The sequence below is a fragment of the Dipodomys merriami genome, unplaced genomic scaffold (assembly GCF_024711535.1).
Source record: "Dipodomys merriami isolate MVZ:Mamm:240054 unplaced genomic scaffold, mDipMer1.0.p SCAF_4, whole genome shotgun sequence".
In the NCBI taxonomy this organism is placed as follows: Eukaryota; Metazoa; Chordata; class Mammalia; order Rodentia; family Heteromyidae; genus Dipodomys; species Dipodomys merriami.
In genome coordinates, this window is record NW_027205603.1 from 7,367,859 (window position 1) to 7,392,642 (window position 24,784).

The 24,784-nt window shown below is 42.9% G+C and overlaps 1 protein-coding gene across 2 annotated transcripts in view; it reads right to left on the reverse strand.

The window, feature by feature from the left end:
• The window catches only part of St8sia6 (ST8 alpha-N-acetyl-neuraminide alpha-2,8-sialyltransferase 6), a 111,498-nt gene extending 87,298 nt beyond the window's left edge, over positions 1-24,200 (reverse strand). The window contains exons 1-2 of one of the 2 annotated variants that reach the window (XM_069990441.1): positions 24,100-24,200; positions 23,566-23,664 (exon numbers count right to left, since the gene is read on the reverse strand). In XM_069990441.1, the coding sequence (XP_069846542.1) occupies positions 23,566-23,664; positions 24,100-24,200 (200 nt within the window). The remainder of the gene's footprint in view (positions 1-23,565; positions 23,665-24,099) is intronic. The other variant, XM_069990442.1, reaches the window with a different exon arrangement.
• Positions 24,201-24,784: the final 584 nt, after the last annotated feature.

Here is a 24,784-nt window from a genome sequence, read left to right on the forward strand (position 1 = left end):
CTTATCCCAAGGACAAGACACAGTTCCACAGACACCCCTTCCTCATTCCACCCCACTAAGTATTGGGCTTCCATTTCCTGCCAGCTTGAGGTTATTACTCAGCTAAAACCCATCATTTTGCAGGAGCCAAAATTACCATTATAGTTGTTTATTATCATTCTCAAGTATAATAAGTTGATAATGAGAATAAGCAATTTATACTGTTACTTTATTCATTTACTACCCTAGTGTGTGTGTGTGTGTGTGTGAGTGTGTGTGTGTGTGTGTGTGTGTGTGTGTGTGTGTGTGTGTGTGTGTGTGTCCTGAGGCTTGAACTCAGGGCCTGGGGTCAGTCCCTGAGCTATTGTGCTCACAGCTAGCACTCTACAGCTTGAATTATACCTCCACTTCTGGCTTTTGGTGGTTAACTGGAAGTCAGAGTCTCGTGAGCTTTTCTTCCTGGGCTGGTTTTGAACCATGGTCCTCAAATCTCAGCCCCTGAGTAGCTAGAATTATAGGCATCAGCCACTAGCACCTGGCTACACTGTATTTTTTAATCATTATTTTAGAGCATACTCCTTCCACTTATAAAATGAAAACTTGTGCTACTTTATATAGGAAGTAGACATACATTTTGTGCTTTTTGGAAGTAGGGGAGAGTCTTGAATTTGAACTCAGGGTCTTGAGTTTACTAGGCTAGTGCTCTACCACTTGATCTATGATTTTATTTTGCAGCTAGGGTTTCTCAATTCTTTTGCTCAGGGCTGGCCTTAGAATTGTGATCCTTCTACCTCTGTTTGCTGTGTAGCTCAATTACCAATGGGTGCCACCATCCCTGGTTTTTCTGCTTAGAGAAGGTCTCCCTATCATTTGCCAGAGCTAGATTTGAACCATAAGCCTCCTGACCACTGTTTCTCAAGCAGAGAGGATTATGATGTGAGCCACCATGCCAAACCATATGTTTACTTCCTCAAGTGGTTGCATAAAGAAACTAGGTCATGAATTGACCTGTACCACACAGACTTGTGTCAGTACACTCTAGGATGTTCACACAGTAATACAAATTGCTTTACAACCAGTTTTTTGGAGGGTATCCTTGTCATTGAAAAGCGATTACAGTTAAGGGTGGCAGTGAACATGAGTTAGCAGGATCCCAATGACATGGCCATTCTCCTCTATGGACAGAGTACTAAAGTGTCTCTTGAGGAGATAACACTGAGAACTGGCATCAGGGTGAGTCTTGCACAGGCAGCAGCAGGTGTACACAAACCTGTGGTTAAGGGGACACTTGGCACTTCTGCCCTGAACTCCTGAAAAGATAGAAACAGAGTCTGTTGGAAGTGGCTCTGACAGCTTGGTTTCATGGAAATCCACTCACTTGTGAGAAGAGGTCAGCCCTGGCTCACTCTGTACCTTTGAAATTCTAAATTCAAGTGTGGGAGAAATGAGAAAGAGCTCTCATACTTGTGTGCAGAAAAGGAATGAGATCATTTTGCTTATCACCAGGGCGTATCAGACATTGTTTTGACTTCATTTTAAGCCCTATTAACTTGAGTATTATTTCTACCAGTTTCTTTCACTTACTAGCTGAGTGACTGAATCCCTAGCTGTCCATTTCTTTAAATACTATAAGGTAACTAATGCAACAATGTATCCCCTAGGTTACCATGGTGATTAGGTCATATACTTCCCATTGCCAACTGTGCCTAAGCCCCTGAAGCTGTCACAGGCCCTGGCCCTGCCTCCCTTTTCCACACTCTAATCTCCTCTGTTGACTTCATGAGTTTTTAAAATTTTGTTTGCTTTTGTTCACAGATTGAGCAAACACTGATTTTTTTAAACACTTATTGATCCGTTATTGATTATTGTTATGTGATACTCAGTAAATGCTAGAGATACAAAAATCACAGGCAGTTCTCAGTCTCCCCAAGAAACAGGCAAATGGATAATCAATTTCCTGTACTAAGCTATGTAGAGAAACACAGAGTAAGAGGAAGGGAGGGAGGAATGGAAGGAAGGCAGTTGGGAGACTTCTCAAGGGAAGGGGCAGTTAATCTAGGTTTCCAGATCTCAAGAGTAAGTCAGTCAGTCAAGCAAGGAAAGAGAAGTTCAAGCCAAAGAAACAGCAAATAGAGCTCAGAGGTGATAGAGTAGGATGTTCTAAATCCCTAGAAAGAGATCAAAGAAGCACAAAGATGGCCATCACTTGGCATCATCAGATGTCCAAGGACAAAGCTAGTTTTCAAAACAAGGATGGTTCAATCCCAGGAAGTAGACTGACAGATGTCCATTGACTATGTTGCTGGCCATCTCAGCAAAAACATTTGCAGGAGAACAGCAGGTCAGGGCAGATGTCAACCTGTGGCCACTTGAAGAATGAATTGCAGTTGGACATTATCATGTCATGTGCTTTGGGTAGCTGGAGATGCACCACTGTCCCCTAATTTCCCATCATGTGAGGAGTTCATGACCATACCAGTAAAGCACATAGAAAGAGCAGATGTGCACTGCTATTTGTAGATATATCTTTTACCTTTTTTCAACTTTTGTCTCCATCACATTTAATGACTTGGGACTTCATTTTACATGTTATTGTTCTCTTTGTAGTCCCTCACTTCTTCCCAGTACATTTATTATGATTATTAATTATTATTATCATTATTATTATTGTTTAGTGCTGGACCTTAAACTCATGGCTTTGTGCTCTCCCTTGGCTTTTTGACTCAAGGCTAGTACTCTACCCTTTCTGGCTTTTTGCTCATTTATGTGAGATAAGAGTCTCACAGACTTTACTTCTCATGCTGGCTTCAAATCCTGATCCTCAAATCTTAAGCTCCTGACCATAACAGGTGTGAGCCACCAGTGCCTGGCAAGTACTTACGTTCTTTTTTAATAGGGTTAAAGAAAGCACTTGCTTAATGTGTTGGGGGGAGCCTTGTGGCATACCATGTATCAATAGTACCCAAGCTTTCATAAATCCTTTGCCTTCCTCAGATACAGACCAAGGAAGATGAACTATTTCTCTTTCTAGACTCTTTTGCGGCCAGGTTAGGTATATAATTATTAAGGCCAAAAATACCAAAGCAGAAATCTTTGGGTTGAAATTTTCTTTCCAACTATCTAGGCAAAGTCATTAGGAGAAAGCACTTTGGCCTCACCCTTCCCTTCTCCTCCCAGCCATACTGCAGACCCCTCCCCGCCTTGTAGCACCTATTTGAGTATGGAACAGACAGGGGTACCCTGGACGCTGAAAACACAGGGGAGTTGTTGGAATCTCCTGGGCCCCTAGCTCAGGACTTCTAGCTAAGTGAGAAGAGAAAGTTCAAGCTGCACCTTCAATCCTGGCTGGCATGGTTCCGGGAAGCATCCCAGGATGCTGGTATTTAGCCAGTCCTCCTTGTTCTGCATGCGTCCTTGAACCGGAAGTGTCCTTGGACTTCATGCTAACCTCTCATGACTCAATGCTAGGCCACTACAAGTTCACACACAGAAGCTGAGTGTCACAATGCTGTCTTGACCTCTTGCCACCCAACATGGTCTGGTTTTTCAGATTTCTGAATCTTCTTGATTCTCAGCAAGAAAATGCTGAAGATCACAGAAAACTGCCTGAGCAGGAAAGCATAACATTGCATGAGTGACAGCAATAAAAAGGGATGGCTGTCCTCAAATTACTGGAGAGGAGAAATGGGGAAGGAGTAGAGAAAGGCAGTGAACAATGAAGAACCGTGTCCTGAGACTGGTAAGAAATGAAGGGCCCATAAGAACTAGCCAAAGTGGTTCTCAGGACAGGGTAGCAGGCCATGGTTTGTCTAAGAATGCAGATTCCTGGGCTGAGTGTGTTGGTGCACACCTGTAATCTAAACTATATAGGAGGCAGAGGTAGAGGCATGTGATCATAAGTAAAAAGCATGAGCCCCTGTCCAAAAAATAGTAAAAAAGCAAAAAGGACTGAAGGCCTGGCTCAAGCAGTAAAGCACCCAGCGTACTCACAATTGAGTTCAAACCCCAGTACCACCGAAGAGAGAGAGAGTGATAGAGAGAGAGAAAGACAGAGACAGAGAGAAATGTAGATTGCTGGTCTGTGATATCCTATCTAAAATTAAGGGTCCAGGAATTTTGATTTTTCATCAGCACTCCAGGTGATAATTATGCATATGGTAGCCAGTTTTGGAACTCTATAAAAGGCTAAAAACAACAACAACAACAACAAGACACATCAACTAGTGAAGGAACCCTGGGGTGAGCAGTAGGAGGTGTAGAATAAGTATCATCTTTGCCGTAAGCAAACTTATCTGTAAAACAACAAAGAAGTGGCTCTCAAACAATTTGGTAAGGAACAAATACACACCCACACACATACACCCCCTCACCCCCCCCCCCACACACACACTGTTTTTCTTGCTGGAAATCAAACCCAGAGCCTCAGACATGCCAAACAAGTACTTTACCACTGAGCTACACCCCAAACTGGCACTGTCTTAAAAAAAAAGATTTAACTTAAAAAAATTGTCAATTTGTATCAAGGCAGTGAAATGACAGATTAGAGAACCCGAAGTGCCATCTAGTACCCTCAACTGTCTCTTTCCTGTAAGAAACTGAGGTTTCTGGCACGTCAGGGCCAGTGGCCTTCTCTGTCCCTTCCAGTTAAGACACTACTACTTTGGGAAATCAGCGGAAAGCCTGTCAGGTAGATTCAGCTTGAGGTGGGTATATTGCAGGGGAGTAATTCAGGGCAGATATTTTAAAGCACATTCGTTACCTTTATAGAAACAAAATTTCTCCTCAGTGCTGCTTGAAAGGTATTTTAAGCACATCACTTCAGAGTGTGACCAGAATAGTGATATACTGACTGGAAAGCAGTCATTTGAATGAATGGTAAAAGTTTCACTTTAAGAGGAAAGGAATGGGGTGATTGTAATATGGACTTACTTGGATTTTAGAAAATATATATAGGCTGCCCAATCTACACTGAAGAAAGTATGAGCTATAATTACAACAACAAAGAACCCCAAATAAACCGTCTTCTGTACAAATACACAACAACAACAAAGAAAACCACTGTAAAAGAAAAATCGAAAACCAGAAAACCAGAGTGGAGAATCTTTACTGTCCTAAATATAACCCTGCAAGGTATTGTGGGATCGAGTCCCAAATCTCTTTCTTGTCGCCTGTGTGAGGTCAGGTAAGTTTTGCAACTTCTCTTTGCCTCCTTTGCTTCCTTTGTCATCAGAAATGAACTCAAGATATTATTGTAAGCACAAGGGAATGGATGGAAATTTGTACCCATCTGCAGCTAGTGCCGAGTGGGGAAGATACAAAAAAAGAAAAAGAAAAAAAAAAAAAAAACCAACTACGAAGAAAGTACGGTGAAAAGTGAGACAAAGGAAAGGAAAGCAAGAAAAGAATGGACATTGAAAAGGACCCAGTAGGGTGGACAGGAAGCTCCCCTGCTCCAGCTGACACCATGAAGAAAGACTTCAGTAAACTGAGGCAGCCAGCAAGCTAGGCCAATATGGGGGAAGGGGTGCCCAAAAGTATCAGGGGTCCAGGCACAGAACATTGTCAGAGATGAGGCACCTGAACAGAGAAGGTTCTAGATATAGCTAAAAGTTCCATGTGCTGAAACATAACTGAGCAAGGAGAAGGCAGAATGGAGTCACAAGAGACAGGGGCTGGGGGCCTGCTTTTCAAATGGCTCGTAGACTTTGGCTTTTGTTCTGAATGAAGCAGGGACTCACTAGAAAAAAAGTGACGGGATGGTGTTTATAGTCAATGGCCCATGGAGGGCGTAGTTTTGAGATGTAGTTTTGAGTTTTCAGTTCTCTGGCACTGTCAACAGTCTCAGCAGGTGGGTGGGTATGGCTTTTTCTGCTCTACCAGTTTGCTGTGTTGTCATGCATATAAATGGAAGTTTCAATACACTGAGTGCATTTAAGATGCATTATCATTGCCCATGACCTTTATGCTAACAACATGCCCACAGGAAAATCTACAGCCAACAACCCAACTACATATTATGAAATCACAGACAGTGCTGACGGTGTACTCTGGTACCTTCCAGCCCACTAAGGACCCAGGGAGACAGATGACTGGACAGTGGACAGGTCACATTCCAACTTTTCTGACTTCATTTTGTTAGTCAGGAAACTCATGAACAGAGCTTGGAAGCTAAAGACTAACTAGGACGGTTTGGGGGTCCATTGAGAACTATGGGTTCTCAAAGGATGATCTGAAAATCATCAAATCAGAATGATCTGAGACGCTTGCTGACTGCAGAATTTCTGAGTTTCACTCCCAAAGCCACAGCAACTACGAGGAGGTGAAGAATCTGCAGATTCATTACCTCTTACCCAGACTCCCCCAACCAGTCTTGCTCTGGAGACCCAGGACAATCCCTGGTTCACATCTGACATCTGACATCCCTGACCTAGAAAAAAAGAGAATGCTTTCCTGTCTCTGGGTTTGGTTTTAATTTTTATTACAAAGACCCCAGTTTGTCATTTGCAGTCACCAGTCTTTGTTTTCGGCATGTACTAGAATAAAAAGTCAATTTTGACCAGAACAACAAGTATCATTTTGGACATTTTCTGTGGTGATAGGAGACTAAGCCCGACAAGCTGAAGAAACATGAAGATCACAGTTCATCTGACTCCATCTTACCTACCTTCTTAAGTACTTTCTTTAGGTCTGAAACAGCCAGACCTTATCTTCAGGCACAGAAGAGAACTAACAGAACTAACACCCTTACCTTACCCTCTCTCCCAGACCAGATAAAACTCATACAGCAGACCAAAATTTACTTCTAGTTTGGACCATGAGCAGCCCCAACCTGGCTTTCTCCCTACCCTCATCCATAACTTTGATTCCCACCATTTGTACCACGATTCTCGTATTCTTCCATACCTCCTATAAATACTTCAGGTTGTAAGCAAGGAGTGAGTCTTTAGCATTAGCTACAGCCTCTTGAGTTTTTGTTCCTAATAAACCTGTGCTGGTGTTGAAGTGTCTCTGTCTCCTCTTTTTCTTGCTTTTTTCTCCTCGGAACACTTTCATTTCTTCTAAATATAAATACATAAACACACACACAGAGTCATACACATGCACACCCACACATTCACTTACACAAAATCATACTTCATACTCATATTCACACACAGATACAAACATGTACACATACACACAGAGCTCTAGGCACTAGACTATAACCTCTTCAGAAATACACTTAAACCACAAGTGTACAAGCTCAGTTCCCTCAAACATACACAGAGAGAGCCTAAGGAACTGCATTCACCTCTGAAAACACCTCAATTTCCAAAACCATGTTAAGCTCTGCTGCCTTAACCTAGATCAAGAGATTCTATGAAAGTCTTTGTATGAAAGTTTCCCTCAAACTGTACAAACAACACCTCAATTCTGGTCTTTAGAAGTACAGTCAAGCACCATTATATAGTTCCTCAGAACAAATTGTTTTTTTCTTGGTTGATCGTGGGGCTTCAACTCTGGGCCTGGGTGCTGTCCCTCAGCTCTTCAGCTCAAGGCTAGTACTCAACCACTTGAGCCATAGAGCCACTTCCCCAACTTTTTCTGCTTATGTGGTGCTAAGGAATCCAACCCAGGGCCTCAGGCATGCAAGGCAAGCACACTACCACTGAGCCACCTTCCCAGCCCAGAACAAACAATTTTATAGAGCTCATAAATGTTTTTTTCTGCCTTTTGCTGAAATGCAAATGTTGATGCTTGAACCTCAGGAGTCTCAGCGTGTGATAGTATGTGGAGACAGGGCCCTTAAGGAGGTAATTAAAATTTATAGTCTGAAATTACACGTTGATCACCTTCATCAGGCTCGTTTCACCATTCCAATTCTACTCAATGATCAAGTTCTGAGGATTCAAACCCTTCACACATCTCTTTAAACTGCCCTCCACTCTCATTCTTGGTGTTAACTGAGGCCCACTCTTAAATATTTAAGATCTTAATGATCTCCCGCATGATTATTCCTTGGCCTTCTGCTCCTTCCTCTTCCAGTCCAACCTCTGTACAAGTGGGATACACCTGGGAAACTTCTTAAAGATCCAAAACAGATGTTGGGCCACATTATTAGGCCAAGGGTCCACAGTGCAGACACCTGATCAGTCAGACACCCACCTACCTTTGGGGTAACTAGGAGCAAGGTGAGGGGCATGTAGAACAGTGAGACTCAGTGATAATTGGCATTCATTCCACCTGAGTAGCCCAGCTTCACACTAACTCAGATCTCTACATTGTAGACATTATTGCTCCTGCACACCCTTCAGAGTGCTCCCATGATGTCGGAAGGAGTGCCTGAATTATTTAGAAAGGAGCTCTCCTTTGTTAACTCACGGCTACTTTTCAGACTCTGGGCCAGTAGCCCCCAACTAACATCAAACCATCCAGAAAGCTTTTCAGCTTCATAGATTTTTCATCTTGTGTTTACATCCCAAAGCTTTTCATCTTTGTCTAGCCATAGAGATCCTACTTGAAATGATCACCAGCACCATGACCTGTCCAGCCCCCTGTCTTCCCTCTCCCAGATATCTCCTTCTCTGTGTCTGGACCTGTGTTGCAGACAGGACTTGTATTCGGTAGTCATTCTGTGGCTGTCTCTTGCTCTCTGGATGGGGGACTCTTTGAGATCAGGGAGGAGCATTCCATCAGGATTGTGTAACAGATTCTACCACGCTGGCTAACCAAGCTGGAGTCTCAAAAGACATAGAGATGGCACAAATATGTGCTTTTGCCCCAGATGCTCCTGAGTGTCTCTTGAGGAGAAAAGGATGGTTTCTCTCCAAATCAAATTCAGTCCCACGTGCCCACCCCTGTGACACCCAGGCTCCACAGTAAGGGCATGAGCCTCTGGCAGCATAAATACCCGCTGACTGGATGGATGAAGTCATGAATAACCTTTGGCTGTGTACCACAGTCAGGGCTGGGCTGGCTGGGAAGAATATTTTCAAAAGAATAGGAAATCACCTTAAAAAAAAACACCAGAATCATTTGGGTCCAAATTACTCTTTTCTTAAGGGGCTGGCTTTTAATGCAAGTTGCTGTGAATGGCATGGATGCACTTGTGCTTGGGAGCTCCCTGAAAAGACAGTTCAACCCCACAGATAGAGCAGACTGGATGAGAGTCAAGGGGAGCGTATGCCTGAAACTTAAGCGGGAATGGACAGATGCAGGTAGATCTGGAGAGGAAGGGAGGGAAGGAAGGAAAAAAAGGTAGGGAGGGAAGGAATTAGATAACACTGAATAGAGGAGAGCTGGGTTAGTAATTCCAAAAATAACCAATAGGTTTATGGTTTCACTTGAATGAAATGAGTGAGGGTCATTTTTTCAGGGGTGGACATAGGAAAACTCTGAACTGCCTAGGACAGCTCTAACCTCCCAGATTAGCAAGGCCTGCTATGCTGAGGACAGCTCTCCAGGGGGTTCTTTTCAAGACCGACCATTGGGATGTGCTGCGCTCCCATAATTCTGTGCTGTGCTCCTTGTGGCTGCTGTACAACTCATTCATTAAGTCTGAAGGATTCCAAGATCCCTGCACAGGTTGGTCTGCTGCTGCTTCCAGCATAATATACGCTCCCAGGTCAAGGTCCATCAGCCCCACCACTTCCCAGGCCCTCTGTTCCCTGAGGCCTTAGTCATTTGTGATCATTCACCGCCTTCCTCTTCCAAGTCCCCTAATATTGGAAAATCACTGTATATCCCAGGAGATGCACAGCAGTTTACTGCTGCTTCTCTACCAGGGACCTAAGGAAATTAGAAGCATGGACAGTCCTTCCTCAGCTATGAAGCCTGGATGAGTTACCTGTGTCTTGGTTTCTCCTCCTATAAAATGGGAATATAATAGTCCTACCTGATTGCCAGTACTGTGAGAATTAGATAGAGACACATATACTTACTTATGTATGTATATATCTGTATATCTGCTGGGACCTGGCACATATTCAAGACATAGCAACTGCTGTGTTCTTCTTTTCCCTCTTAAATCTGGTGGTACTAGTAGGTTTTAATTCAGGGCTGTCTGCTTGTTAGATAGACACTCTTCTGCTTGAACCATGCCTCAGCTCCTTTTGCATTGGTTGTTTTCCACGTAGGCTCTTGTTTTATGCCCAGGCTAACCTGGGCTTTGGCCTTCCTACTTATGTTTCTCTGTGTTGCTGAAGATGACAGGTAGGCATCATCACACTCATTGATTGGTTAAGCTAGAGGCTCTCAATCTTTTATGCCCAGGTGGGCCTCCATTACACCCTTGAGCCATCAGGCCTAGTTCCTCACATGTGAAAGTTTTTTTTTTTAAAAAAAACTGCCCAACTTTCCCAAAATAATTCCACTTAGACCAGCTCTGATGTGTGACTTCATGCTACCAAGCTCTAAGTTTCATGTCCCATGGGTATTTGTCAACCCCTGAATGATTTTACCAAGGCTTCCTCCATTGTGAGTGCAGGGGACCCAGCTGGAACTGCACGTGAAGCAGAAATGACCATGTGTCATAGTGAAACTCATGCCCCAGGGGAAATGGTTCATTAGGACTCATGGACACCCCAGAATCTTGGCAGCATTCCTGGGAACACAAATGTAGGCATATTTGATGATAGGACACAGAGTCACACACACACACCTCCCTAGAGCTATGTGAATCCTCTAAAAAGAAAAGAAAGGTTTGAGGTTGCTTCCAACTGCCGACAGTCTTAAATTAGATTCTGGCTCTGATGCCACTCCATTGCAAGTTATTTGAATGGAAGATTACTATAGGACTCAGGTGGCAATGCCCATGGCTTTCATAATAATATGAAATGAGAAATCTCCCCACAAATCCTATGGGCAAAGGGAGACTTACTTGTAATCACTCTGTAATCATTTTCTCAAATATAAAACTTTGCCAAAGGTCTTAAGGCTACCCTTGGATTCACAAGGAGGATATAAAATTACTGGACACTGGCTATTCTCTGTACAGAATGTCCTCTGGACTTCCATCTTTTCCCCTTACCTGGACCCCAGGACTGCCCAGACTCTATGAGTCTCCTTCTGAGTTTTAAGAGTCCCTTTTGTATTCTGGATGGACTATTTTATCAGTTTTATATGTGATTTACAAATACCTTCTCCTAGTCTATGGATTGCTTTCTTATATTCGTTAGTGTATGTTGAAGCAGAGAAGTGTTTAATTCTAGTTAAATGAAAAAATGATCAATTTTTTCTTATACTTTTAGAGTTGTACCTGAGACCTCTAGCTGATCCAAGGTTATACTCCTTTGTTTTCTTACAGAATTTTTATGGGGGGCTGGGAAGGTGGCTCAGTGGTAGAGCGCTTGCCTTGCAGAATTTTTATGGTTATAGCTCCTCAATTCGTAAGCATTGAGATCATTTTTAATTTAGATTATAGTTTTATGTCTTTATGTCATTGTACAAAGGGGTTACCATTCAGCAAATCAATTTACAAATACAATGCCACTGAGATCGCTTTTTGATCTCAACAGATATGGTATAACTATACCATATAGGGTGAGGTAAGTGTTTACACTTATTGCTATGGTTTGAAGGTATTCCTCGAATTTATGTGTTGGATATCCTCAATGCAACAGTGTGGATGGAAAGGCCTAACAATAGGTTACTATATCATGAAAGTAAAATTCTCATGAAATGGACTGTCATCAAGGGGAAAAGACAGTTTTCATGAAAGGGAGTTGTTATTCAAGCATGTCCACACTACATGCTTTTCTCCTTCATATGTGTTCTCTAGACTGTCTACATTTCCTACCATGGGATAGCACAGCAGGAAGACTCCTGCCGTTATCTCCCTGGACTTCCCAGCTTCAAGAATCATAAGTCAAGTATCTGTTCTTTTCTAAGTCCGTGGCATTCTGTTAGAAAGGCAGGAAACAGATGTTAAGATCCTTATCTCTTTTCCCATGTAGAGATCCAACTGTGCCACAATTATTTGATAAAAAGACCATCCTCACTCGACTAGCTAGAAGTCTCACCTCTAAATGTGCTAATTAATTTAATTAATTTCATCTGGAAGACTGTCACACTCAATAAAATCACATTCATATTTTAAAAAAATCTTACCTGAAATTTCTACATTTGAAATTATCTCCAAACACTCAATTTTGACTTTTATTGTTTTCCTCATAACGATAATATAAAACATCTTTTAAAGTGATACGTTATCTTCTTCTTTGTAAGACACGCACTGAGTCAGATGCTAGTGTTTTATGCCTATAATCCTAGTTATTCAGGAGACTGAAACTACAAAAACTGAGGCTTGAATACAGTCCAAGCAGAAAAGTCATGATAGTCCATCTCCAATTAATCAGCCAAAAGCCAGGCTGAGATGCATTTTTTATCACTATCAGTGCTTATCTCAATTTCCATTACTACATAAAGTTTCCACTGATCTGTGGCTTTACAAAGAGCATACAAATCCCACAGAAGCAACAAATGTTAACATTGACTGAAGATATATATGATCACTCATCTCTAAATCTTTCATTTGCAAAAAGAGTTCTATTGATAGAAGAGGTGACATTGACAAACATTTATATTGTACTCGTGAGTTGATATGTTGAATTGAAACTTCTTTGTGCAACTATTAAAAGGTGATTTAAAAAAAGTCCCCTAAGTATAAATATCATGGAGCTTTCTAACTGCTTATTAAAATTCTTTATTAAAGTAAATATATTCTCCCTTTAAGAAGTCATTACAGATAGGACTTTTCTACTCACATTCTTAATTCACCAATTTCTGATTTAAAATTTTATTTTATATACCTGCACACTAAATCTAAACACAGGTTTTGTTGTCACAAATATTTTGACAAAATTTACTATGTTTCTCTCTTACATTGAAAAATAATAAAGAATAGGCACTTCCAAAACTCCAAAACTCAAGATAAGGTAATAAGATTCAAATTCCCAATTTTCTGGGAATATTGTATATGTTATATAATATATTATGTATATTACATATTATGTACAGTATATATTATGCATATATATTATGCATATTATATTATGTTATAGCCTATAAAATGGAGATACACAGATGAAAGAAATAGACAAGGAGATGACCTCACAGAACTACTGCTTGTGGCATGAATAATATTCCCTAGCTGCAACCAGTATCAACACTTCAGTACCTCCAAGGTGAACAGGGATGGTGAATGGAGTTTCCTGTCAAAGCCACAAGATTGTGTTCACAAACTTCATATGAAAAAAGTAAAGCTGCGTTAGCAAATATAAACATGGGATATGGATATTCTACTAAAGTTAACACAATACCAAAGGTATTTAAAAATACATACAACAGTATTAAATAATACAGTTTAAATATCAAGTTGGGTCTTATGGTTTCCCGTATTTGCAATAACTAGTATATGTCTGGGATAAGCAGAAAAGGTACATATGACCAGATAAGTTGATGTCAAGTGAAATGAACCTCAAGATAGGGACACAAATGGTTTTTTTCTTGCTTACTATTTTTCCTAACAGATTTATAATGTACCATGTGATTTTTTTTTGTTTCCTTGTATGTTCCTCCCCCACGGTATAACCCCTGTTTTCACTGTATTTGATGTTGGTACCCTGCATCTTGTATATACACTTTTCTAATTTGGGGAGGGGAAGGGAAAAAACAAAATGCTTAAACAGGGATATGGGTTGACCCATTGTAACAATGAGATGCACAAGACACTATGTTGAAAAACGAACTTTACAATTTAGGCAGGGAGGGGGGGAGTGTAGTTGTGGAGGTAGGGAGGGATGGGAGGGTAGGGGAAAAACAAAGGAGGAGGTAACAGTGCTTGATAGGAAATGTACTCATTACCTTGCTCATGTAACTGTAACCCCTCTGTACCGTACTTTTACAATAAAAAAGTATTTAAAAAATAAATATCAAGTTGGGGAATCACATACAGTATTCTATAAAATAAGGAAATAATGGGATATAATCTTAAAAGGGAATATATGAAATATGGTTGCATCTTCTAAAGGCATTATAGCAGTGTATCACTTGCATCCTAAAATTCTAGCATCAGTGAAAGACTTCCACTTTCATTACAGAGAAAACAACAATGATCCCTTTCCAACCTCAGTTTGTTGGAATAGCACAGCTTAATACATGTTAAAGAATTTCAGTACTTTAAAAGTAACCAACAACATAAGAGAAATTACAATTGCTGCAGAAGAGGTTGTGCCCTATAAAATTATCTTTAGAAATAATTATAGTCCTAAGCATGAATGTTCCCAAGAAATGCTGACTGATTAGCTAGAGCCTGTACAAGTCATTCTTGGTACTTGGTGAAGAAGTACAATTTTGAAAATCTGAAAGACTAGAAAAGATGAGCCCTCCATTGTGGTTTGAATCTAAACATGTTCCCCAAAGGCTGATGTATTTAAGATTTGATGGTCCCCTGATTAGCTCTTGAGAGATGTTTAGATCACAAGAGCTCTTCATTCCATTCATAGCTGAATGGACTATTAGAAGGCAGAGTTGAAGGCAGCAGGCTATGGGAGCATGTCTTGAAAGGTATGTTTTGTCCTTTGTCTTTTTTTTTTTTTATTGGTCAGTCATGAGGCTTGAACTCTGGGCCTGGGCGCTGTCCCTGCACTCTTCAGCTCAAGGCAAGCACTCTACCACTTGAGCCACAGCGCCACTTCTGGTTTTCTAGTGGTTTATTGGACATAAGAGTCTCATGGACTTTTCTGCCTGGGCTGACTTGGAACTGTGATCCTCAGATCTCAGCCTCCAGAGTAGCTAGGATTACAGGCATGAGCCACTGGAGCCTGACTCCTTTGTTTCTTTTTCTCTCTACTTCCTGGCTGCCATGAGACCAGCTGCTCTCCTTCATTATTTCCTTCCACAGTGATATTCAGGCTCACTTCAGGCCCAAAGCAATGGGGCCAGCCATAAAAGGACTAAAACTGTGCTGGGCACCGGGGCACCTGTAATTGTAGCTACTTCTGGAGACTGACATCTGAGGATCACATTTCAAGGCCAGCCTGGGGCAGGAATGTCTATGAGACTCTTATCTCCACGTAAGCACCAAAAATAAAAGTTGGAAGTAGAGTTTTGGCTCAAGTGGTACAGTGTTAGCCTTTAGCAAAAAAAATCTCAGGGACAGTGCCCAGGCCTTTTGTTCAGGCCCCAGGACAGACAGACAGACAGACAGACAGACAGACAGACAGACAGACAGACAGACAGACAGACAGACAGACAGACACACACACACACACACACACACACACACACACACACACACACACACACCCTAAAACTGTGAGATGAGAGAAATAATTTCTTCATTGTTTTTAATTAGGTATTTTGTCATAGAGGTAGAAAGCTGACTAGCGTACTAGAAATCTAATGACGAAAACAAACAAAAAAATATACCAAACACAAAACAGGAATTGTAAAACAATATTTAAGCTTATCCTCAAAGTTTTGTTGACTCGTTAGAGCTCCTCTGTTTCTGCCCCCAAATGAGGGTGTACAGCTCTTATACACCCCTAAACCACAGTAGTTAAAACTGAGTGACTAAACAAAACCCAAGAAAACCCCCATGTGCATGACAGAAGAGTACATGAACTTCTTCTCTTTTTTGTCCTCTGTGTCAGAGCCTTTTCTCTCATGATTTCCTCTGTTCATATCTAATCTCTGACCAACCTCCCTGCACAGCTCTTCATTTTTCCCATAGACATCCAGTTTTATTTTTCTTCTTTCAAATCCATCCTGTCTTTTGGCTCAAGAAAGTGTCTATGAAAAGAACAGCAAAGTGGTAGACCCAGCCAGATAATACTTGGGCCACCTGGATTGACAACTGGGTTATCACTACCTTCATTCAGACATATATATGTAAACAGTATTATAAGCTGAGTTCTGCCTCCCAAACAGAAACATCCAATCACTTTGTTCAGAGAAATGCAGTCAAGGAAAGGCAGCTGGCTCTCCATATCTGTGGGTTCCATATCTGGGGATTCAATGAACCACAGAAAATATTTGAAGGGAATGGCACATCTGTACTAAACCAGACAGACTTTTTTTTTCCTTTCCATTATCCTCTACACAATGCAGTATAACAACTATTTAAGTCACATTTATATTACAATAGGAGTTACAAGTAATAGATGAATTAAAGTATGTAGGAAGATAGGCATAGATTATATGGAAATACCCCTTGCCCTCCATCTCTCTCTTTTGTTGATGATCATGGGGCTTGAAATCAGGGCCTGGGCACTGTCCTTGAGTTCTTTTTGCTGAAGGTTAGCACTCTACCTCTTTGAGCCATAGCTCCACTTCTGGTTTTCTGGTGGTTAATTGGAGATAAGAGTCTCACAGACTTTCCTGCCTAGGCTGCCTTTGAACCATGATCCTCAGATCCCACAGCACCTTTCTCAATAAAGAACTTGGTCCGTGTTTAGATTTTGGTATTCATGCAGTTCAGGCAACCATCCTTCAAGGATACATACCAAGGAATGTGTGTAATGGAGTTTACATCCATCAGCCTCTAGAAAAGAGGAGCCAGCCATTCAGAGACCATTCCTTCATCTGCCCTACTTACCCACACATCTTACAAAGTAGAAATAGGAGGGTACTTCTTTGCATCCTTTGAGCCCCTTGCTCTTCTAGCTCACATGTCAATGAGCTCACAAAAGCCCAAGAAAGACTGTGGTGCAGGCTCTGAAGACTCTGTCTGGGTCAGCTGGCCCTGAGTATACATGCCCTATGGTTTTCCCAGAGCAGGACAGCCAGAGAGATGCTGTCCTGAGCCAGAGAATAAAGGCACAAACAAAACAAAACAAAACAAAAACCCTGCCAACTCAGGAGGGAGACATGGCAAAATTCAGATTCCAACACAAGAGAAGCAAGGAGAAAAGCCAACTGGCCAGGAAAGAGACCCCAGAAGGGAGTTTTTAAGCTTAACAGAGAAGGGCTAGAATGAAGACAGAGAATGAAGAAGAAGGAAAAGAGATCCAATGCAAAGTTTCAAGACTCATGTTCAAGTATTTCAGAAACCAGACTCAAGGCAACTTTAAAGCATTCCAAATGTTAAAAAACCAGAACACATTAGTATCATTACTTCTAAAAGCAAAGATAAAGACACAGGATTAGGGAAGCTCTTACTGTCAGAAGTAAAATCCCACAGTCTTCATCTGTCTGTGGGGTGGGATGGGGTGGGGTGGATAAAGAGGGGAAGTACTCAGCAGTGATGTTTAGTTATATTTGCCAAGTTCTAGTTTGTGCTCATCTTAAAATTTTCTGCAGCCCACAGTTATGATCCCAGTTTGAACATATACAACAAGAAATGTCAAATAAAACATTATTACACCTTTTGGAATATGACAGGAGAGAGCAGACAGTGCCTGATTTTTTTCCCTCTGCCAGACTATTTACATTCCTATTGGTGCACACAAGTCTATGTGAAATGGCAAGCATACATTTGGTTGGCAATAGATCAGCTCTCTTGGAAATTTTTCTACTTCAGGGAAGAAATACTCTTCCTAAGAATTGAAGGTGGGACCATGGAGGAATTACCAGCAGCAGATGGATTTTTTTTTACCTAGGAAACAGAGCAAGTCCAAGAAGAAAAAGACTAGAGAGGCTGTGATTCTCTCATCTCCTGGTCAGTCTGCCTTTCTGCTCCTGCCCAGAACAGAAAATCAGGTACCTTCTCCCACACAGGAAAAGCCCTGCTTTCTGTAGTAGGAAGGACCTTATGGGTGCTGTTCTACCAAGGATGCATTTATTCTCTTTTTATCCTTCAGATTATGCCTCATACTACAACATATTAATTATGCTGTTGTATTATAATGTTATAATATATATATATCGTATCATAACAAGAAGAAAATGAAAGGAGATGGTAAAAAGAATCAATGTCATTATACCCTTGGAACTGAAGGTACTAGAGAGCCTAGCAAGTTAGGTATCTCCTGATTTTAAGTGACATCTCTCATACACCACTTCTGGTATCTGTAGAAGTCTAAAATCATTCAGGATAACACGTATCTGATTGAGATGGGACCAACATAAGAGAGCTCAAAAAAAAACTTAACAGCAAAAAAAACAGGGTCATGACAACCATTTCATGAGCCCCACATTTCTAATAACTGAACATGGAGAACTCACGTCATGTAGTAGTGTTTGCTCAGATTTCTCTCATTATAAAAGGTAAAATTAATATAAGAAAATATTATTAAACTAATACTTGAGGGAAAAACCCAACTAATTGGAAATTTTAAATAAGCATTCATAATAACCAGGAGATAATACAAGCAAAATTAATTATAAATAATTTAGAATTTTTTAAAATATGTGAGCACTATGTGTTCCAATTTAAGAAATATGTCCAGGGCTAAGAATGTAGCTTGGTACTGGAGTACCTACCTCACATTTACAAGGCCCTAAGTTTAATCCCTCGTATTGCAAAATAAAAAATAAAAAGTTGAGTCCAAAGCTGCATTCAAATGACAATTTATAATATTAGATAGTTTTGTTACAAGGAGAAATTATACATTACTTATATTACTTATTATCTTCAAGCACGTACTTCAAGACACTACACTGGAAAAAGAAAATGCTATATTAAAATTAAAAAGCAACATAAAGAAAACAGGATACAGAACTGCATCACAAATGAGAAATCTAGTTTGACAATAAAGCCAATTCCACTTTGAGAATGCTTAGTCAAAAGAAAAACAGAATGCATGTCGTACGGTCCTATTTTGCAAAATATTAGTAGATCTCTTTCATAAACTTCCCTTGGAAAATCTGGACCATCCTTTAGGAGATGATGAAAAATTTAAGACTTTTTTTTTTTTTTTTCTATTTTAAATAGTACTGGCGTTTGAACTTAAGATGCGTTGAGTTGGCTTTCTTCCTTAGCTGGCACTATATCATATGAGCTACAGCTATAGTCCAGCTATTTTTTTTTGTTTCTTTGGTTGATTTTATTTTTTCTTTTTAGATTGAGTCATTTGGACCTATCTTCTGGTAGTAGCTTTAAACCTAGATCCTCCAGATCTCAGCCTCCTGAGTAGCTAGGATTATGAGTGTGCTACCTAGCACCATATTAAGTAAGACTTTTCACTAAAGGGATACAAAAAGATAAGGTCAAATTCTACAATAGACATTCACAAAACAGAATTTGCACAGTTCCAGGGGAAGACTTTCCAAATTCATCTTATTCCCACGCCCCTGTAGCACATGAACCCCTTATCAAGACAACGCAGCTCCTTCAGTTTTCCCACTCTCTTCCATCTGGTCCCTACAATTTCCCACTAACGCTTAGCTTTGAATCTGGCCTGAAGGTGTGAGATACAGAAACGAAGATATGAAGGAGAATGAAGCCCGAGTAAGTCCAGCATGAAATAAAGGCAGGCAAGGGCAGCGAAAAGATTTGTAGCTAAGATTATGTAGCTAATAAGAATTACAATTAAGAGTCTGGAAATAGACCACCTTAGGCAATCCCTTACTTTGAAATTAACTTAAGACTGGGGTACTGTCTACTTGGTGGGACAAGGAGACTCTGGCCTTGATACTTGATTTCCTGAACCATTTTTTGCATGTTTTGATGCAGTCCCAAAATAACTGACAGGCTGGTTGTGGAACTAGCTAGCTAGCGCTGAGTGAGACAGCACAGTAGGAAACAACTGCAGTGAAATCTAGACCAGGATCCAAACAAAATCTTTACCAGATCCCCGAGACAACACAACAGTGGGACCAGCAGGCATAATAGAAGTGGAGGGGAAAAAAAAAGAAAGAATCACAGGCTGCAAGTCTCACCATTGGCCACTGACAGGGTACTGAGCCAACAAATGGAAAAGGGCCAACACTTTGAAGATTAGAGAAGTCAACAGAAGCATGAGCCTGTACCATTACTCTTATCTCTACCATTACATCAAGGTAGCCCTTCTGTTCCATCTAGCTAGACATCATCTTACAGTGAGAAGAGATGGCAGAAGTGATGTTAGAGACTGAGCGTGGGTTTTTAGAGAGAATCAACATTGACAGAACGAGCTACTTAAGACACCTAAGTATGTATACAATGTAGGCACACAAACATATCCTGTACCTATGAAAGGATCTACAGCAGGAAGTTAACAGTAGGGAATCTGAAGCTGGGCACTGATAGTTCACACCTGTATACCTAGCTACTCAGGAGGCTGAGATCTGAGGATCATGATTTGAAGCCAGTCTGGGCAGGAAAAGTCTACTAGACTCTGATCTCCAGTTTACCATGCAAAAAGCTGAAAATAGAGCTGTGGCTCATATGGTACTAGCCTAGAGCAAGAATGCTGAGGGAAAGTGCCCAGACCCTGAGTTCAAGCCCCAGTATCAGTACACATGCGTGTGTGGGCAGACACACACACACACACACACACACACACACACACACACACACACACACACACACACACACACACACACACACACACACACACACACACACACACACACACACAAAGGGCATGGAATTCTGGATCCATGTGATCTGGGTTTGGCTTCTGGATACACCAATTTGTTAACTATGACTTTAGGCAACTTACTCAATCTCTCTATGCTTCAACTTTCTCATCTATAAAATGAGGATACTAATTTCCCTTAGCATCCTTTCAGGAATTAACTGAGTTAATAAATATAAACTGCAGGGCTGGGAAGGTGGCTCAGTGGTAGAGTGCTTGCCTTGCATGCATGAGTTCCTGGGTTCGATTCCTCAGTACCACATAAGCAGAAAAAAGCTGGAAGTGGTGCTGTGGCTCAAGTGGTAGAGTGCTAACCTTGAGCTTAAGAGCTGAGGGACAACGCTCAGGCCCAGAGTTCAGGCCCCACGACCAACCAAAAAAAAAAAAAAAAAAAAAAAAAGAATCGACAAAATAAACTGCTTAGATTAGTGTCCATCTCCCCTAAAGAGGCTAAGTACTGGCTACCTCACTGCCATTGGCATCTTTAATGAAGTTCAGACCAGCTACAGAGAAAAATGAAGAGACTCCAATTTCTTATCTATACCACAGCCAAATGGCTGAGCAACTTAAAATCAGTTCCCCTGCTATGAAAGTAATCAAAATCATCAGTGATAAAAGGGATATAGGACAGATCAAAGAGCAGAGAAGGCCTTATGTGGAACAAGTGCTATAAATGAATAAATTAATAAAATGGACCACATTCAAAGGAATAGGAATTACCTATATTAAAGTTCAAGATGTAGGCCAAGTAGAAAAGAAATGTTGCCAAAAGAAAATGAAAAAAAAAAAATCATCAAAGAGTTGCCTCAAAAAGAGACCTGGGACTGGATCACTGAAGGAGCCAACCTCGGAATATACAGGAGTTGAATGACTTGGAGAGAGATGGAATTCCCCCCACCCTCAGATCACCTGCAGGCACACATCTGCATAGAACTATTCAGCAATATTTCTTTTTCTCAAAGGCTTTGGTTGTTCCTGGATTTCTTAGGGCCTCTAATAAACTAGGAAATGCCAACAAGGGGATTGGAACAGACAGTGCTATTCCCCACTCCATGGTTTTCTAAGGGTACCTCCAGAACTTTCTCTGGGACATGGGGGGAAAAAACTGCAGTCATACAATGAGGAGATTAAGGTGGCTCCAAGAGGCAAGCTCACAGGGGATCCCCAAAGGAAGGAGATAAAAAGAAGGAGCAACACTATGCAAGACTGCCTCAGTAATAGCAACGCTGAGACACAGAGTCTTCTATTGGGAAACATAAATTGATTCATCTCTTCTAGGAACCAATTGGAAACGTGATTTCGCACCTCAAGTGCACATCCTTGCAGACTTCATAATATCCAACTTCTACCTGTCCAGCCTGGGGAATTCATTTGAAATGAAGATCAAGATTGAAAGGATGGAATTGTATAGCAAACAACAAAAACAGGAATCAAAGTAAAACACAGATTATAGAATATTTTGATGATGGCTAACAGTCAAAGGCAATGTTTTAGAGGAAATTAGGTTTTTGTTATTGTTTTTTATTTTTTGGTACAGGTCCTGGGGCTTGAACCCAGGGCCTAGACACTGTCTCTAAGCTTTTTTGCTTCAAGGCTAGTACTCAATCACTTGAGCCATGGTTCCTCTACTGTTTTTTTTTGGTGGTTAATTGGAGATGAGTCTCATGGACTTCAGTTTGGGCTTCAGCCTCCTGATTAGCTAGGATTACAGATGTGAGCCACTGTGGCACTGAGCTGAAAATTATGATTTTTTTAAAAGTCTGATTATTTAGGGGAAAATGATAGAACCCAAACTTCAAAGTTAAATCTCAAATATTTAAAATAAAGTACAGGGGGAATAAAGGAAAAATGATTGAAAAAAATAGACCAAAGACTACTTGAATATGGAGATATGGATACTGAGATTCTGAATATTATTTTCTTTCAATTTTTCTTCTATTGTCTAACTCTCTGCCCTAAGTCATACTATTTTCATGATCAGAAAAAGAAACAGGTAAGAATGAAATAATTGTCATATACAGCTAAATATTCAGACAATAAGAAAAAAGGTTAAGTCTTCATTTACTAAAGACAAACATATGCACAGCACAGGGAAGAATTCCACTTCTCACAACCTAAAATCTTAACGGTGGTGCACTTTATTAAAGCTTAGAGAATGAAAACAAACCAAGCAAATCCCTCCATAAAAACAGGCTGAGCAGCTTCTCTTAGGGCTTTTCCACACACCAGGTGCCTATTTTTTAAGTGTGGTTGTTTTAGTGTCTCCCCTTAATTGGAAGAATGCGCGCCTGGAGACACAGGTTTTAAAAAGTAGAAGGTGTTTCTCTCTCTTCCTCCCCGCAACCCCTTCCTCACCCTCTCTCTCCAACTCTCCCCTCCCTCCCTCCCTCCCTCCTCTCTATCTCCTTCTCCCCCACTCCCTCTCCCTCTTCCCTGCCCTGTCCCTCTCCATCTCTCCCCCTTCTCCATCTCCCATTCCCCACACCTCCCTTTCTTCCTCCCTCCTCTCCTCTTCTCTCTTCTCTCTCCAGTTTCCTTATCTTCCTCTCTTTTCTCTCCCCCTTTCCCTCTCTCCAGTTTCCTCTCTCTCCTCTCTTGCCTCTCTCCTGTCCACCACTCTCTCTGTGCTCTCATTCTCTTGTATCTGCTCTCTTATTCTCTCCTTCTCCTCTCTCCCTTTCTTCTCTGTCTCCCTCTCTCCTCCTCTCTCCCTCTTCTCTTCCCCCTCTCTCCCTATCATCTCTCTCTTCCTCTCTCCATCTTTCTCTCTCTGCTTCCCTCCCTCTCTTCTCTCCCTCTCCCCTTCTTTTCTCTCCTCTCTCCTTCCCATCCTCTTCTCAATCTCTCTTCTCCCTCTCTCCTCTCTCATTCTCTCCTGTCTCTGCTCTCTCTCATTCTCTCCTACCTCTCTGCTCTTATCCTCTCCCTCACGCACGCACACAGACAGACAGACAGACAGACAGACAGACAGACAGACAGACACACACACACACACACACACACACACACACACACACACACACACACACACACACACACACACACACACACTCGGACCAGTGGAGTGCTGAGCCGCGCAGGTGCCGCCCCGCCCGCCCCTCCGTACCTGTTCGTGGCGCGCGGCGCCGGGGTCGCGGGGCTCCTGAGCGTCCTCAGCGCGGCGGAGGTGCCCCGGGTGTCCTCCCTGTTTTCCTCCACCACAAGCCTGGAAGGCCAGGGAGAAAACTAAGTTGTGACACCTCGCCGCGAACCGGGCATCCAGGCGTCCCCGGATTCCCGGGATGGAGTTGGAAAACGCTTCAGAGCGGGAAGGAGGGGGAAAAGGGGGACCCAGTGGAGAGCGCGGGAGCCCGGCGCATCCGACGGCGCCTGGCTGGCCCGCAGGGTCCCTCTCCACGGCGTGCGGCGCGTGTCCCCCCACCCCCACCCCGGCCGCCCCTCAGCCCACCCCGCCATCAAGTACTCAGCGGGCAGCCGCGTTTCTGCCGTGACCCAAAATGTGCGCGCCCAAGCCGTGCGGATCTGTCCCGCGGAGCTCCGGGGGCGCATGGCCGGGCGCGCCGGACAGATCGCGGGGGACAGGGCGCGGGGGACGGGGCGCGCGGGGCAGGGCGCGCGGGGCGTGCCCGCCGGGGCTCACCTGGAGCGGGCGGGCGCGTCGGCCGGGCACCACATCCGACGCAGCAGCAGAAGCAACAGCAAGCTGGCGAGCGCCCCGAGCAGCGCGCCCCCCGGCCGCATCCTGAGCCACGGGAGCCACGGGAGCCGCCGCCGCCGCCGCCCTCGCCGCCAGCGCTGCCCGGGCGAAGCGCTGCCCGAGCGGCCCCGACTCGCCGCTCCCGCCGCCGCCGCCGCCAGCGCGGCCGCCGCCACGCACACCCCCAGCGTTCGGAGGCGGCGGAGGCGCGGGCCCGCGCGCTCGGCGAGGTGGGGAGGGGTGTGTGTGTGGTGGTGGGGGGGGTGCCGGGTCCCAACCCGCACACTCTCCGCGCCGGGCTCTTCTCTTCTCCACCCCCCCGAAGCTCCCGGAGCTGGCCGGTGACGGAGCGCCGCCCCAGCTGGCCGCCCGTCCTCCCGGAGGCGCTCGGAGCTGCCGACGCGCGGCTGCTTCCACCGCGCCGCCGCCGCTGGCTGCCGCCGCCGCTGCCGCCGCACGGGGTCACCTGAAGGTTGGGACGCGCGGGCTCAACTCCGCGCTGATTGGGCTCCAACTTTTCTGCGTCCTCTTCCCGCGGCGGCTCCTTCTTCCTCTTCTTTGGCTACAAGTCCAGGGAAGACCCACCGCGCACCCCACCAACTCCTGTCTGCCTGGGGCTGGGGACGGG